This window comes from Ursus americanus, chromosome 13, assembly GCF_024610735.1.
Source record: "Ursus americanus isolate L20-20 chromosome 13, mUrsAme1.1.p, whole genome shotgun sequence".
Classification (NCBI taxonomy): domain Eukaryota; kingdom Metazoa; phylum Chordata; class Mammalia; order Carnivora; family Ursidae; genus Ursus; species Ursus americanus.
This window is the reverse complement of record NC_142139.1, coordinates 16,427,893-16,440,320: the sequence shown is the minus strand read 5'-3', so window position 1 is coordinate 16,440,320 and position 12,428 is coordinate 16,427,893. Positions and strand designations below refer to the sequence as shown.

Here is a 12,428-nt window from a genome sequence, read left to right as displayed (position 1 = left end):
TCCTAATAATCAATTACCATTAGTTATTCCCTAATAGCCATTCAAACAGTGATAGAACTAAGTATATATTTAATAATGATGCTAATAACTGCCAATTGAAGCAGTTGGAGCATATAAGACAACAGCATTTGGAGAAGTTCAGGGAATTATTAAAGTTAAAAAAAAAAAAAAAAAGCCCTAAAGGAATTAAATAGAAACTCAAAAGGTTTCTGACTCTAGATGAGCCCAAATGGTAATAAACCTATAGAAGGAGAATAATGAGTTAGGGTCCACAAAAGGCATGAATCTGTACATAGTTCCTGGTGAGACTAAATTAGAAGCTATATCCAAGGTGAAAGAAAAAATAACCAAAACACTAAAAGAAAGTATTCTTTATAATGGTGGGGTCTGGGTCTGGGGCCAGAACCAACACAGTCCTTTATAGGCTTCAACTGAGTACTGCAGTGAAATAAGCAAGCTCAGGGAAGCCCCAAACCCAGATTCCCCAGCCAATTTTCTTGGGCTTTCAGGGCTTTCTTTTCCCAGGAACTTTCCATTATCACCATGAATAGCAGGATGATGAATAGGAAAGAAGGTCTCCCCCAAAGCCCTCACCCAAGGAACTGGCAATCTCCCCCATGGCTTTTCTCCCTCCATACATTCCACTCTTCCTGTACAGTGCTGTATAGAGCTATGAGCCAGGCCTTTTAACTTCAGTTACATTCATTAAATGTCTGTACTATGTCTGGATCTGTGATACCGACCTTAAAACTCTTTTATTTAATTAACAGACCTTTTCTGGTAAAGTTTAAGATTTGTAGAAGAATTAAGATAGTACTAAGTTCCTATATATAATATCCCTAAACCCCCACTACACACTTAGTTTTCCCTATTAACATCATATATTAGTACAGTACATTTGTTATAATCAACTAATAATAATGTATCAATATTGATTCATTAAAATCCATAGTTTGTTCAGATTAGTTTTTATTTAAAGTCCTTTTTCTGTTCTGGGACCTCATCCAGAAACCACCATAGCACTATATTTAGCTGTCATGTCTCCTTGCACTCCTCTTTGCTGTGAGTTTCTTGGACTTCCCTTGTTTTTGATGGCCTTGACAGTTTCAGGAGTACTGGTCAGATATTTTACAGAATGTCTTTTAATTTGGTTTTGCCTGATGTTTTTCTCAGATTATGAGTCTTTGGGAGGAAGACCCCCCTCAAAAAAGTGCCATTCTTGTCACATCATACAAGGGTACACAGCATCAACATGACTAATCACTGAAGATGTTCACCTTGATCGCCTGGCTGCGGTAGTGCTTGCCAGGTTTCTATACTGTCAAGTAACTTCCCCATCCCCTTTCCATACTGAACTCTTTGACTGGAAGTCATAACTATACACAGCCTATACTTAAAGAATTGAGTAGCTATACCTTCCAAAAATTTTTCACTTACGTCTTAATATACTAATCCTCTCAAAGAGCCTATATAGATTAAGAAACAAAACAAAACAGGAACAAAAAACTGAGATCAAGAGAACTTATTTAAGGCTACAGAGCTAAACAGCACAAGGATTAGGAATCAAACCAAAGCTATCTGAACCCTGCTTAGTGCTCTTTTCATTGTAACACAATTTCAAGACCACAAATTATATAGTAATAGGTAAATTACTCCACCTTATTCAAGCACTAGTTTGCTTCCATATACTTCCATTTTACTCATCACGCTCCTGTTTCTTTGGCAGTGATTATCTTTCTTATTGATTTCACCAACTTCTACTCCAAAGCCATGTTATTTTTCTGTTTTCTTTGTTCTATAGGAACAAATTTTTTTTTTAACTGCCCCAGAAACATTTTTCTACTTCTCTGAACCTACCCTATAGAAATTGCCTGAACTACCTTTTCCAGTATCATAGTGTAATTAATGAAAAAAAGGACTGGGCACTAAATTAAAAAGGGGGGTCGGTGAATAAAAGACTATATAATGCAGTAGTTCAGAGCTTAAACTCTGTACTCAGAAAGCCCTGAGATCAAATTTCAGTTTTATCACTACAACTCTGACTTTAGAAAAGCCATTTCACCTTCTTAAACATTAGTATCCTTATTTGTAATCCTAGAAACTAATCTTAAAGCATTCAATATGTAAAAGAGGTGTATCTATGCAGTTTTCCACACAGTATCTGCAAAATGGAAACTTTACAGACTAGCTCACAAAATTTAAAAACAACAGCTTAAAGATAAACTTGGAACTTACCAAATTAAGATTATCTTGTCCCTTTAATAATAGTAGGGAATCTAGTTAAATGAAGAATATAAGTACTTGGAATTTTGCATGCTTTGAATAAAACAGGTTCCTGAAAATGGGACATATTTTGTATAATTCCTTCTTGAGACAAGTATCAGAAGAACATTTCCCCAAAAAAGTCAAGCATACACTAAGCTCATTACATTCTTGTGCTCACCAATAAGAGTTCATAAAGGACTTGCTCAAAATCCGTGTCAGACGCCTAACCACCCTTCTTCCAGAATCAGTAACAGTTCTTCATAAAGTAAAGCAGCCCAACTACACAAGGGTAATTAATGTATTGCAGCACTCCAGACAAAAGTAAGAGAGAAGCAGAGTGGAAATTTCAGCTGGAAAATATTTTGACATAATTGACATAGATGACAAATTAAACTTAAGCATATGTCAAGTGCTACAGTCTACAAAAAACACATACAGATGCCAAAGGATATTAAGAGTCCACACAAGCCAAGGCAAAGTCTGAACTCTGAGTATACAGCTTTTAATCACTGTTTAGGAAAGATGCTCAGGGGAAGCTAAAGGGTTCTTTCATAAACTCAGAGAAAGAAATGTTTCAAATCTTTAAATTCTTTATTTTGGGAATTAAAGATAATTACAATTGTGAAAAATATTAGGCAGTTTTTCCTTTCAATACATGTAAGATACTTGTATTTTCCAATAGGCTGGAAAATTTCATTGTCTATCTACATTTCTCCATTTTCAAAATGTGTCAGACTTGTGATTTCAAAAGCTCAAACAAATATAACACTTAAATCCCTTGGAAAAGAAAAATATATGTAGCAACCAAAAACCAACGTTTTCCTCATAGGATAAAAAAAAAAAAAACTAGGAAGAATATAATATAAATTCCCAATTTCTTTGACTTCATTTCTGCATACAAAAGCTGTATGACATAGCTACTTTAAACCCTTCTCCCAAGCAATGATCAGACAAGACAAAAAGACCAATGAAAATGCAGAGAAAACCAAAAATTTTTTCATGTTTCCAACTTTTTCTTTTGGAAAATTTTAAACGTGTAGGAAAACTTAAAAATAGTAAAATGAATATTCATTGTTCATTAAATATATTCTCCACCCAGATTCAAAAATTGAATAATACTGCCAAACTATACTAAAACGTATACTGAATAAAAATCCACCTTAAATAAAAATTACTAGGATACATAATTATCTCTAAGCAAGTATGAACTCAATTGAAAAAGAAAATTTCTTAACATCACTTATCCTTTGTGTGTGTATGACCTAAAAGAAAAATGAGCGTGAGTTTAGTGAAAAAGCTCAAATAAGTTAACACACGCATGGCTATTTTACATGAACAGTGTGAAAGATAAACCTTTCAAAGAATTTTTGTACATTTTCTTACAATGAAAAAAGTAAAACTGCTTAAAGTTCTGAAATGTTTCATACTCAAAAACAGTAATAAGTACTTCTAAGTAATCCTAAGATAGGCCAGAAAGCAGTCCTGGTAACATCTGGAACAGTTATCTTAGATCACAGAAGAATGAGATACTACTTCGTAGGAAAATACATGTGCTCCTCCTCTTTGAGATTCCAGTGTAAATAAATGTGAGTGCAGATCTCATCAAATAAGTTTCAGATATCCAGCAGACAGAAAAAATTCAAGGATTATGAATATACAATTGTGGAATACACAACAAGGTAGGCATAGAAAAACGGAGATGATGGTAAAAAGAGTAGGAAGTGCCAGAACCATGACATAAGAGAACAGGACCAAAGAGAAATCAAGATGTCTCTGAAATTTCAAAATCACTCATTACTCCAACATTTAAACCTGTAAACTTTAAAACTGTGGTTGTGATTCAGTATAAGTGATCATAGTGAAAATGGTCCCCACCCCTATCTTCAGTATCCAAAATCTTCCACAAGATAATCACAAATATGCAAACACTAGTGAGTGTGAAGATACTGATTCTTAAAAAGCAAATAGCCTAAACATATCTAAATATTATTCCAAAAAAATTTTAAGTAAAAAATTGACTCTACTCTGAAATAAATTTTATGTTTTCAAACTACCAAAGATTTCAGTGTTCTAAGATAGAAAACATATTTTGTTATGAAAAAAATTCCCTGGTACTATCAAAACAGAGCCTTTTATCATGTGCTTTTTCTGAAATGAATTTGATATTTAACAGACTGAAGTACATATTTTTGTGATAAAGTCCATTCCGCTAATATATTTAAGGTTTTATATATGTATATTTAGTAACTGGATATATGATCATATTACATAAAAGTTAATTAAAAAATTAATATATGGCCCTGGGGTGCCTGGGTGGCTTAGTTGGTTAAGTGTCTGACTCTTCATTTCAGCTCAGGTCATGATCTCAAGGTCTCAGGATGGAGCCCTATGTTGGGCTCCACACCTCAGCAGGGAGTCTACGTGAGGATTCTCTCTCCCCCTCTCCCTCTGCCTCTCCCTCTACTCACATGCTCTCTGTCTCTAAAATAAATAAATCTCAAAAATATATATATATATATGTATATATATATACGTATATGTATATATATACGTATATATCTGGCCCTAAAGTAAATGTAAAACTACATGTCAAGTAAGATTACCTACCCCAAGTAATAGGGTAGGGCAAAGAACAAATAATATATGTGTGTGTTTCAGAATATAAACCTTATACAGATATTCCCTGACTAGAAAAGTGTTTTTAGGAATTTGGTTTTACCATATAAATTATCTGATTTCTTTGAAAACTCTCTCTATATAAATATTAAATTTACATCATATTTATAATTAAGTCTTAGTTAAGCAAAAGAGATTAGCACAATTAAAAAATGTAGAAACTAAAGAAGACTGGTCTCTATTACACATGGATATAAGAAATACTGAGAATCACAAAACTAAATAGTCTATTGTCCACCATGTTTTGCTGATTACAAGCACTTGTTTATTTAGAGCTCATCGCCCTATATTATATTGCCATCAACCTAAAAAAAAAAAAAATCAGCTACTCCTTAAGATGCCTTTTCATGTTTTTCTAAGGGTAAGAATCAGAGGATGGGTATTAGTTGGGCTGGAAGAGAAAGTAGCAATTAAAAAATTTAACATCTTACCTTTATAGCTAGGAAATTCAGGCCACTCTCATTGGCCAAAGCCTTTGCAATCATTGTTTTAGAGCATCCAGGTGGTCCATACAGAAGAACTCCTTTAGGTGGTTGAATACCCATTCGAACGAAAGACTCTGGATGTTTCAAGGGCCATTCCACAGCCTGTTTCAATTTCAGTTTGATATTTTCCAGTCCTCCTATATCTGACCAGGATACCTGTAAAACAGAGCACTACCTAAACTAAGTTTTGCCAGGACAAAAAGAGGGGGAAAAAAGAATCAATAAAAAGTGCAAGAGGGGGAAGAGAACCATTTAAGAATCTAGAAGATCCTTAAAAAGTTCTATCAATAAGTAAATTAGAGTACATGAAATGTGAGCTGTATATTACAGAAATACCAAAGAAAAAAAGTTTCTGCTTGTACAAATAACTGTTTAAATGACTGAACAAACTGTTAACAAACTGTTAAGTCTATCTTCTATTTTAGATGGCTTTAAAAATTAAGTTTCATCTGTCTGAAAATGGTTTGAATTAGTGATCCAAGGTCTCATCTACACACATCTTTTTAGCAAATTTATTTGCCTTACGTATTACTTCCAAAAATATTTCTGTAGGTCCCTTAGGGAACATATGATTTTTTTCTGTCTTTAACATATTCATGAAGTATCCTCAAAATTTTGTTCCTTTTTCTCAACAAAGAAACACCCACCAAAATAAGACAACTCTTTACATGTTATTTACTTAGTAAATATCCATTAAGAACTATATGTAAGATAATATACACAGGAAATAGAAAAGTAAGACTGAATACAAACTTTAAAGAACAACTACCAGTAATGTGTACATAAATAATCATAGTACAATGGAAAGGATGCTAAGCACAGTAACAAAGACACAGAAAAAGCTTTTGGGAGTTTCCAGGAAAAGATTACTTCCAGCTGGAAGGCAAATCTGAAAGTCAACTTCTAAAGCACGGATGAAATCTGGAAATGTGAAAACAGGGGAATGGTCAGGTAGAGACCAAAAAATTACAAAAGGCTCAGAGGAAAGTATGTAGGAATAAGAGAAAAAAGATATGAGGGAGGAAAATTAAAAAAGAAAAGTAAGCTGAAACTATATAGTGGGGGACCCTGAAGACTAGATGATGGGATTCAAGAATCTCTCTCTTCATAATAAGTCTTCGAAGATTTTTAATCTGTAAAGTGATATGGTCTGATCTGTGCTTTAGGAAGACTTCTCTGACAAGACTCATTTAGAGAGGAGATCAATTAAGGACCTATCACAAACATTCTTAAAATAAAAAAGCAAACTTAAACTACGATAACCACATCAGAGGATGAAGACACACCAGAGTGATACTGCAGGCCCACAGACTAGGGTTCTGAGGTAAAGAAAGAGGGAGAATTTAAAGCTGAAGATTTCAAGAGGAGTTGATCGAATATGAACAGAAAAGTAATTTTTAAGAGGGAAAATACATAAGATAGATTTTTATTTCTGGATATAAAGAGTTGAAACACAGGACAGGATATTCGAAAGACAACAAGGGAGCAGCTGGAATGTAAACATTGCAAATGGAGCCTTGGAAAGAGGACAGGACTGGAATTTTCAACGTCAGAGGCTCTACATACAAACAATAAAAACCATGAGATCAATTAAAATTGCCACCAGGAGAGGAGAGATGTGGGTGAAAGACAGATTGCTGGGCACCACCTATATTTAAGAGTCATGAGAGAAAAAGAAGAGGAAGAAAACATCAGAAAAACAAACAATTCACAAATCCAAAAAAGAGAAAGGTTTTGTTTGTTAATATCAGGAAAGGTTATTTTTTGTAAAGAACTTGCATGGTTTTAGAGAGAGGGGGACTTTGTTGTTGTTTTTGTTTTTTGTCCACAGAACCAGAAGAATGCAATATCATCAGCAATAATCCTGAGATCAAATTTAATTATTCTTCTGTAAATTGCTTTCTTGGGATTTATTTTTAAAAAGTAAGATTACTGGATTAAAAGGCATGAACATTTTTAGGTCTCTTGATGCATAATGTCAGTTTGCTATCCCAACCACTTTATCTATTTTATTTTATTTTTTTTAAAGATTTTATTTATCTGACAGAGAGAGACAGCCGGCGAGAGAGGGAACACAAGCAGGGGGAGTGGGAGAGGGAGAAGCAGGCTTCCCGCTGAGCAGGGAGCCCGACTTGACTCGGGGCTAGATCCCAGAACCTTGGGATCATGCCACGAGCCGAAGGCAGACGCCCAACGACTGAGTCACCCAAGCACCTCTGCTTTATCTATTTTAGTAGCCTGAGTGTATGTGTATGCTCTCCTGCAGCATCATCAGCCTTGGGTTTTATTTTGCCTTTTTCCCCCTGATGTCTGATCTCACCAATTAATAAAACTAAAATTAAACTTGAGATCCATGCACATAAGCTTATGGCCCTAAAAATATAGGATCAAAGGGACTACTTACCACAGAAGGTGACTGTTACTGTCAAAACCTGGCCTGCCTAAAAGTGCAGCAGAGTTGTCACGCCCCTGAGGGGTAGTTCCTGCTTCTGCTTTCTGGGGTCTCTGATTTTCTTTTCTTTAAACTTTTTAATTAAATTTTGAAAATTTTCAACATACACAAAAGTTGAAAAATCAATACATAAGTGTATATATACACTTTTTGCCAAAATTCACCAATTTTTAATATTTGCCACATATGCTTTAGTGCATGCTCTCCCTTTCTCTTTCCACACATACAAACAGTACACACACAAACACACATACTTTATCAATTTTTATATTTGCCACTAAATCTTTTCAAAGTAGGATGCAGATATCAGGACACTTCTAAAAACTGCAGCATACTCTCATAGAAATAAACATTTTGGGAAGAGAGTGTTAAGAAGGGTAGTCAACAACTATCAAAAACTAAATAGATCAGAAGTATAGAGTACTAAAGCAGCAGTGGTCAGTAGATTTAGCAACAAGGTTACTGGATTGAGTGGCTTAATTAGATCTGTACGGTTTGTTTTTTATGTCTTAGCAAAGGAATATACATACACACAGCACAAACACACATTTACGAGCACATACAGATGGTATACATGTTATATATAATGTATAAAAGCTGTATTTACAATAACTACCAGAAATGTAAAAGTCAGAGATGCACTCCTTAAACTTGTGAAAATTAAAATGATAGTGTGTTACTGCTTTGATCCTGCACGACGCCCATTCAATTGTTATTATGCAATTATTATACCTATACAATGAGAACAGCACACTGCCAACATGCTCCACCGGGAGCAGACTTGCCATATCTTGGAGCATGTTTCAGTTTTACTCTTTTTTTTTTTTTTTTAAGAGAGGGGGAGAGAGAGAGAGAGAGGAGACAGGAATGGGGAGAGAGGGAGCGTGTGAGCCCAACTTGGGGCTTGATCTCACAGCCCTGAGATCATGACCTGAGCCGCTATCAAGAGTCCGATGTTTAACCAAATGAGCCACCCAGGTGCCCTGAGTTTTACTTTAAGTAATATAGCATTTTAGCAGAATACTTATTTAAGTAATTTAAGCTAATTTAAGTAAGTATACATATACAGATAAAATTTTCTTAAAGGTTAATGCAGAATTATACCATTCCTGATCAATGACATTTTATAAAAAATTCAATTATATGACTATAAATGCCTAGGGAGTATTTTTCTCAGATTTGTATGGAACTAAATAAACCTGGCAAATCTTCATTATGATAAAATTTGGTTTTCAATATATTTGTGTGTGTTTGGTTTTTAATCGGTCTTTTAAAGAGTCTTGAAAAAAGAATTTTTTAAAAGAACTTAATATCAGATATGAAGTACCTCCATGAACCACATATGGAAATCACCAATATAAACACAAAGAAATCCATGTGATAAAAGATGATCTCTGTAGTTAATAAGGAACAGTGAGTACTAGCAAACAGAGTCAGCTGGACCCGAAGTCGGAGAGGACTTGTCCCTCAAGAGAAATTAGGATGCTTTTATCGGAAAGCTGAGTGTTCACTGGCATGGAAGAGGCCAAAACACTGATGCCACTGTAGGGACCTAGCAGTCTGTGCTGAGGAGTTGGTCCATTGCCCTGAAGGCTGTAGCGGAAGAGAAGTGAAACAATCCTGTCCCCTACCCTCTCCTGAGAGAGAGCTCTTGCTTCATCAGTTGTCCTTTCTCTGTTACTGCCTTGACTGTATTTTTCACTATATTCTTTCCTCAGACTACAAATATTCCATTTCTCCCTATCCTTCAAAACAACCTTACTTTGATATTGTTTCTACCTAATGTTTATCACATTCTTTTTCACCACTAAACTTTTTGAAAGATAGTTAATATTCCTCTATTCCTACTGCATTTATATCTCCCACTTTATATTTTAGTTAAGTATTTATCTTGCCAAGCAGTGGTAGGAAAGGAGTATAAAAGGATAAAAATAGGGGTGCCTGGGTGGCTCAATCATTAAGCAGCTGCCTTTGGCTCAGGTCATGAGGTCTCCCTTTCTCTTTCCACACATACAAACAGTACACACACAAACATACATACTTTATCAATCCCAGAGTCCTGGGATCTAGCCCCCAGTTGGGCTCCCTGCTCAGTGGCGAGTCTGCTTCTCCCTCAGCCCCTCCCCTTGCTCATGCTCACTCTCTCTCAAATAAATAGAATCTTAAAAAAAAAAAAAAGGATAAAGATAAAAAGTTTAAGACTGGTGGGAACACAGGGAGTTGAGGGAATTACACCAGGTCTCTAGTCTCTCAGGAAAACATGAGGCAACGTCATCTGCAGAAATATCAATTAATCTAACAAATACTGACTAAATGCCTATTTCATAATATGCTGGTTGCTGGGGACAAAATAGTTCTTGTCCATACTGAGCTTCTGACCTGATGGAATACTTCCTTAAAGGGATGTATTTCCATAATTAGGCAATTACTATATAGCATGGTACAAGCTATAGTCACAGAATTTAAATGTATGGTCCAAAAAACCGTTTTCCGAGGTGATATATGAGGTGGGCTGATGGAACTAGCCAGCTGAAAGTAACAGTAGGTGACATGGGAGGAGAGAGACAAAAAACAGCATCATACATTGGGAGAACATGGAATCAAGGGTAACAGCCATGATGCAGACTTGGGCAACTGAGTAACTGAAAGTTACATTAAAAGAGAAAAAAAAGAACATGTTTGGAAATTAAGGAATAGTTTCCAATTATTATATTGTGGTTGGAATTTACAAGTGAAATAAATTCGATAAACCAAGAAATGTTTTCTATGTGCTAGACTTCTGTTAGTAAGTGTAAGAGCACAAAGATGAGTGAGAAAATGTCCTCAAAATTTTGTACTCTAGAAAAAGAAATAAGAAAAGTATCCTAAAAGACACAGTCTTTGTCTAAAGACGTAAAACAGCTGTCTTCACACAAAGTAATACAAAAACTACTGAAAAAAAAATACGGAACAGTTCTACAGTTCTCAAATATGTGAGATGGTGAGGACAGACATTTGGAAATTGTGCATAAATGTAAGACTTATGTCAAGGTGTTAGAATGTGAAAATGATAGCAAATGAGTGAAAAAGCAATAAAATAAATGCATAAAAAAAACCACTACTGTGGTCAATCATACAGACAGCTAGCTACAACTAAGTCTAAAGCAGTTTCCTACTGTCCCTTGCCAACTGGCTGCAAGGTGAGCTGGGAGCAATGAAGCTGACCACCTTTCCATGCCACCATCATCCATTCGAAAAACCACTAAGTGCCAACTCCATATTCAGTCCCATACCAGGTGCTGGTCTACAAAATCCTTGCTCTCAGGGTTAAAACACCATAAGTAAGAGATTAAAAATAAAATCACTCTAACTACTGCATGGGAAATGAACTTAGTGGAGGGGGGTAGTCAAGATTGGATATGGAAGACCAGTTAGATGGTGGCTTGGAGCAGGATTACAGCAGTGAGATGGCAAGGACGGCCAATTTAGGCATAAGAATATATTTTGGAGGTAGAACCAGTAGGACTTACTAATTAGAATGTGAGGGAATGAGCGGGTCAGAGTAACTCCTGAAAAAAATATATAGCAATTCCCACCTCGCATGATTATATTTCAGCTATCCATAACAGGTATAGCCTATAAGAAACTAGGAAGGACAATATAAGAATTATCTGTTTTCCCAACACCTAAAAGTAACCATCACTAATGGTACCCTCTAGCCTTCAAATGTGTGTTTTCACTGAGATCATAATGTATTCACAATTTTATATTCTGCTTTTTTAAAACTTCATATATTTTTTGATTTTACAGATCTTCCAGTTACTGTATGACTTTGGGCAATTTACTTGATCTCTCTAAACTTTCTCATCTAGAATACGGAGATAATAAAACCTAAGCTCCCAGTTTTATTGTGAGATTTAAACAGCATAGTTTATATTAATTGCACTTTGCCCGGCACACAATAACTATTTAATGAATACTAGGTAGTAGTTTATTTAAATGTCTGAAAGATGATTACAATGAACAGTCATATTTTGAAGGACTAGTGACAAAAGTGAAAAGCCAATCAGGCAATTTCATTTGTAGTTTCATGAGCAATCTTGAACTACCATTTTTCTATTCTTTTCCTTTGTGTCTGATCATTTCTTCAACTAAACAAACGTAAATAAGTTTTGCATTTTAATATAGCACCTAAATGCCAAATAAATGATGAACAGAGACTAGATAAATGATGAATAAATCTACAGCTAAGATATCAACTCAAAAATGAATATAACTCAGCTTAAAGAGCTTACTGTTGCACAGAAGAATCTTAAAGCACAGAAAAGTCATGGGAAAAGTTAGTCTGTCAGAGAAGAATAAATACCAGCATGAAATCGTAAAATCCTAAAACTAGAGCAGGAATCCAAAAACTAGCTGGTTCACTATCCCACCTTCAAACAGTATTTCATCTTTCAACTCCTCTCATCTTTCAACAAATACTATTTTATGCTCTTTAAAAAAATAAAAAAATTCTGTAACTCTCTTTTTAATAAGTTACACTATATCATAACTGCCAGAAAATTATTCCT

The 12,428-nt window shown here is 35.0% G+C and overlaps 1 protein-coding gene across 3 annotated transcripts in view; it reads right to left on the bottom strand.

Annotated features, from left to right (window-relative positions):
* The window catches only part of AFG2A (AAA ATPase AFG2A), a 319,135-nt gene that overhangs the window by 250,353 nt on the left and 56,354 nt on the right, over window positions 1-12,428 (bottom strand). For 2 of the 3 annotated variants that reach the window (XM_045799034.2, XM_045799032.2), the window contains exon 11: window positions 5,373-5,597. In XM_045799034.2, the coding sequence (XP_045654990.2) occupies window positions 5,373-5,597 (225 nt within the window). The remainder of the gene's footprint in view (window positions 1-5,372; window positions 5,598-12,428) is intronic. The other variant, XM_045799033.2, reaches the window with a different exon arrangement.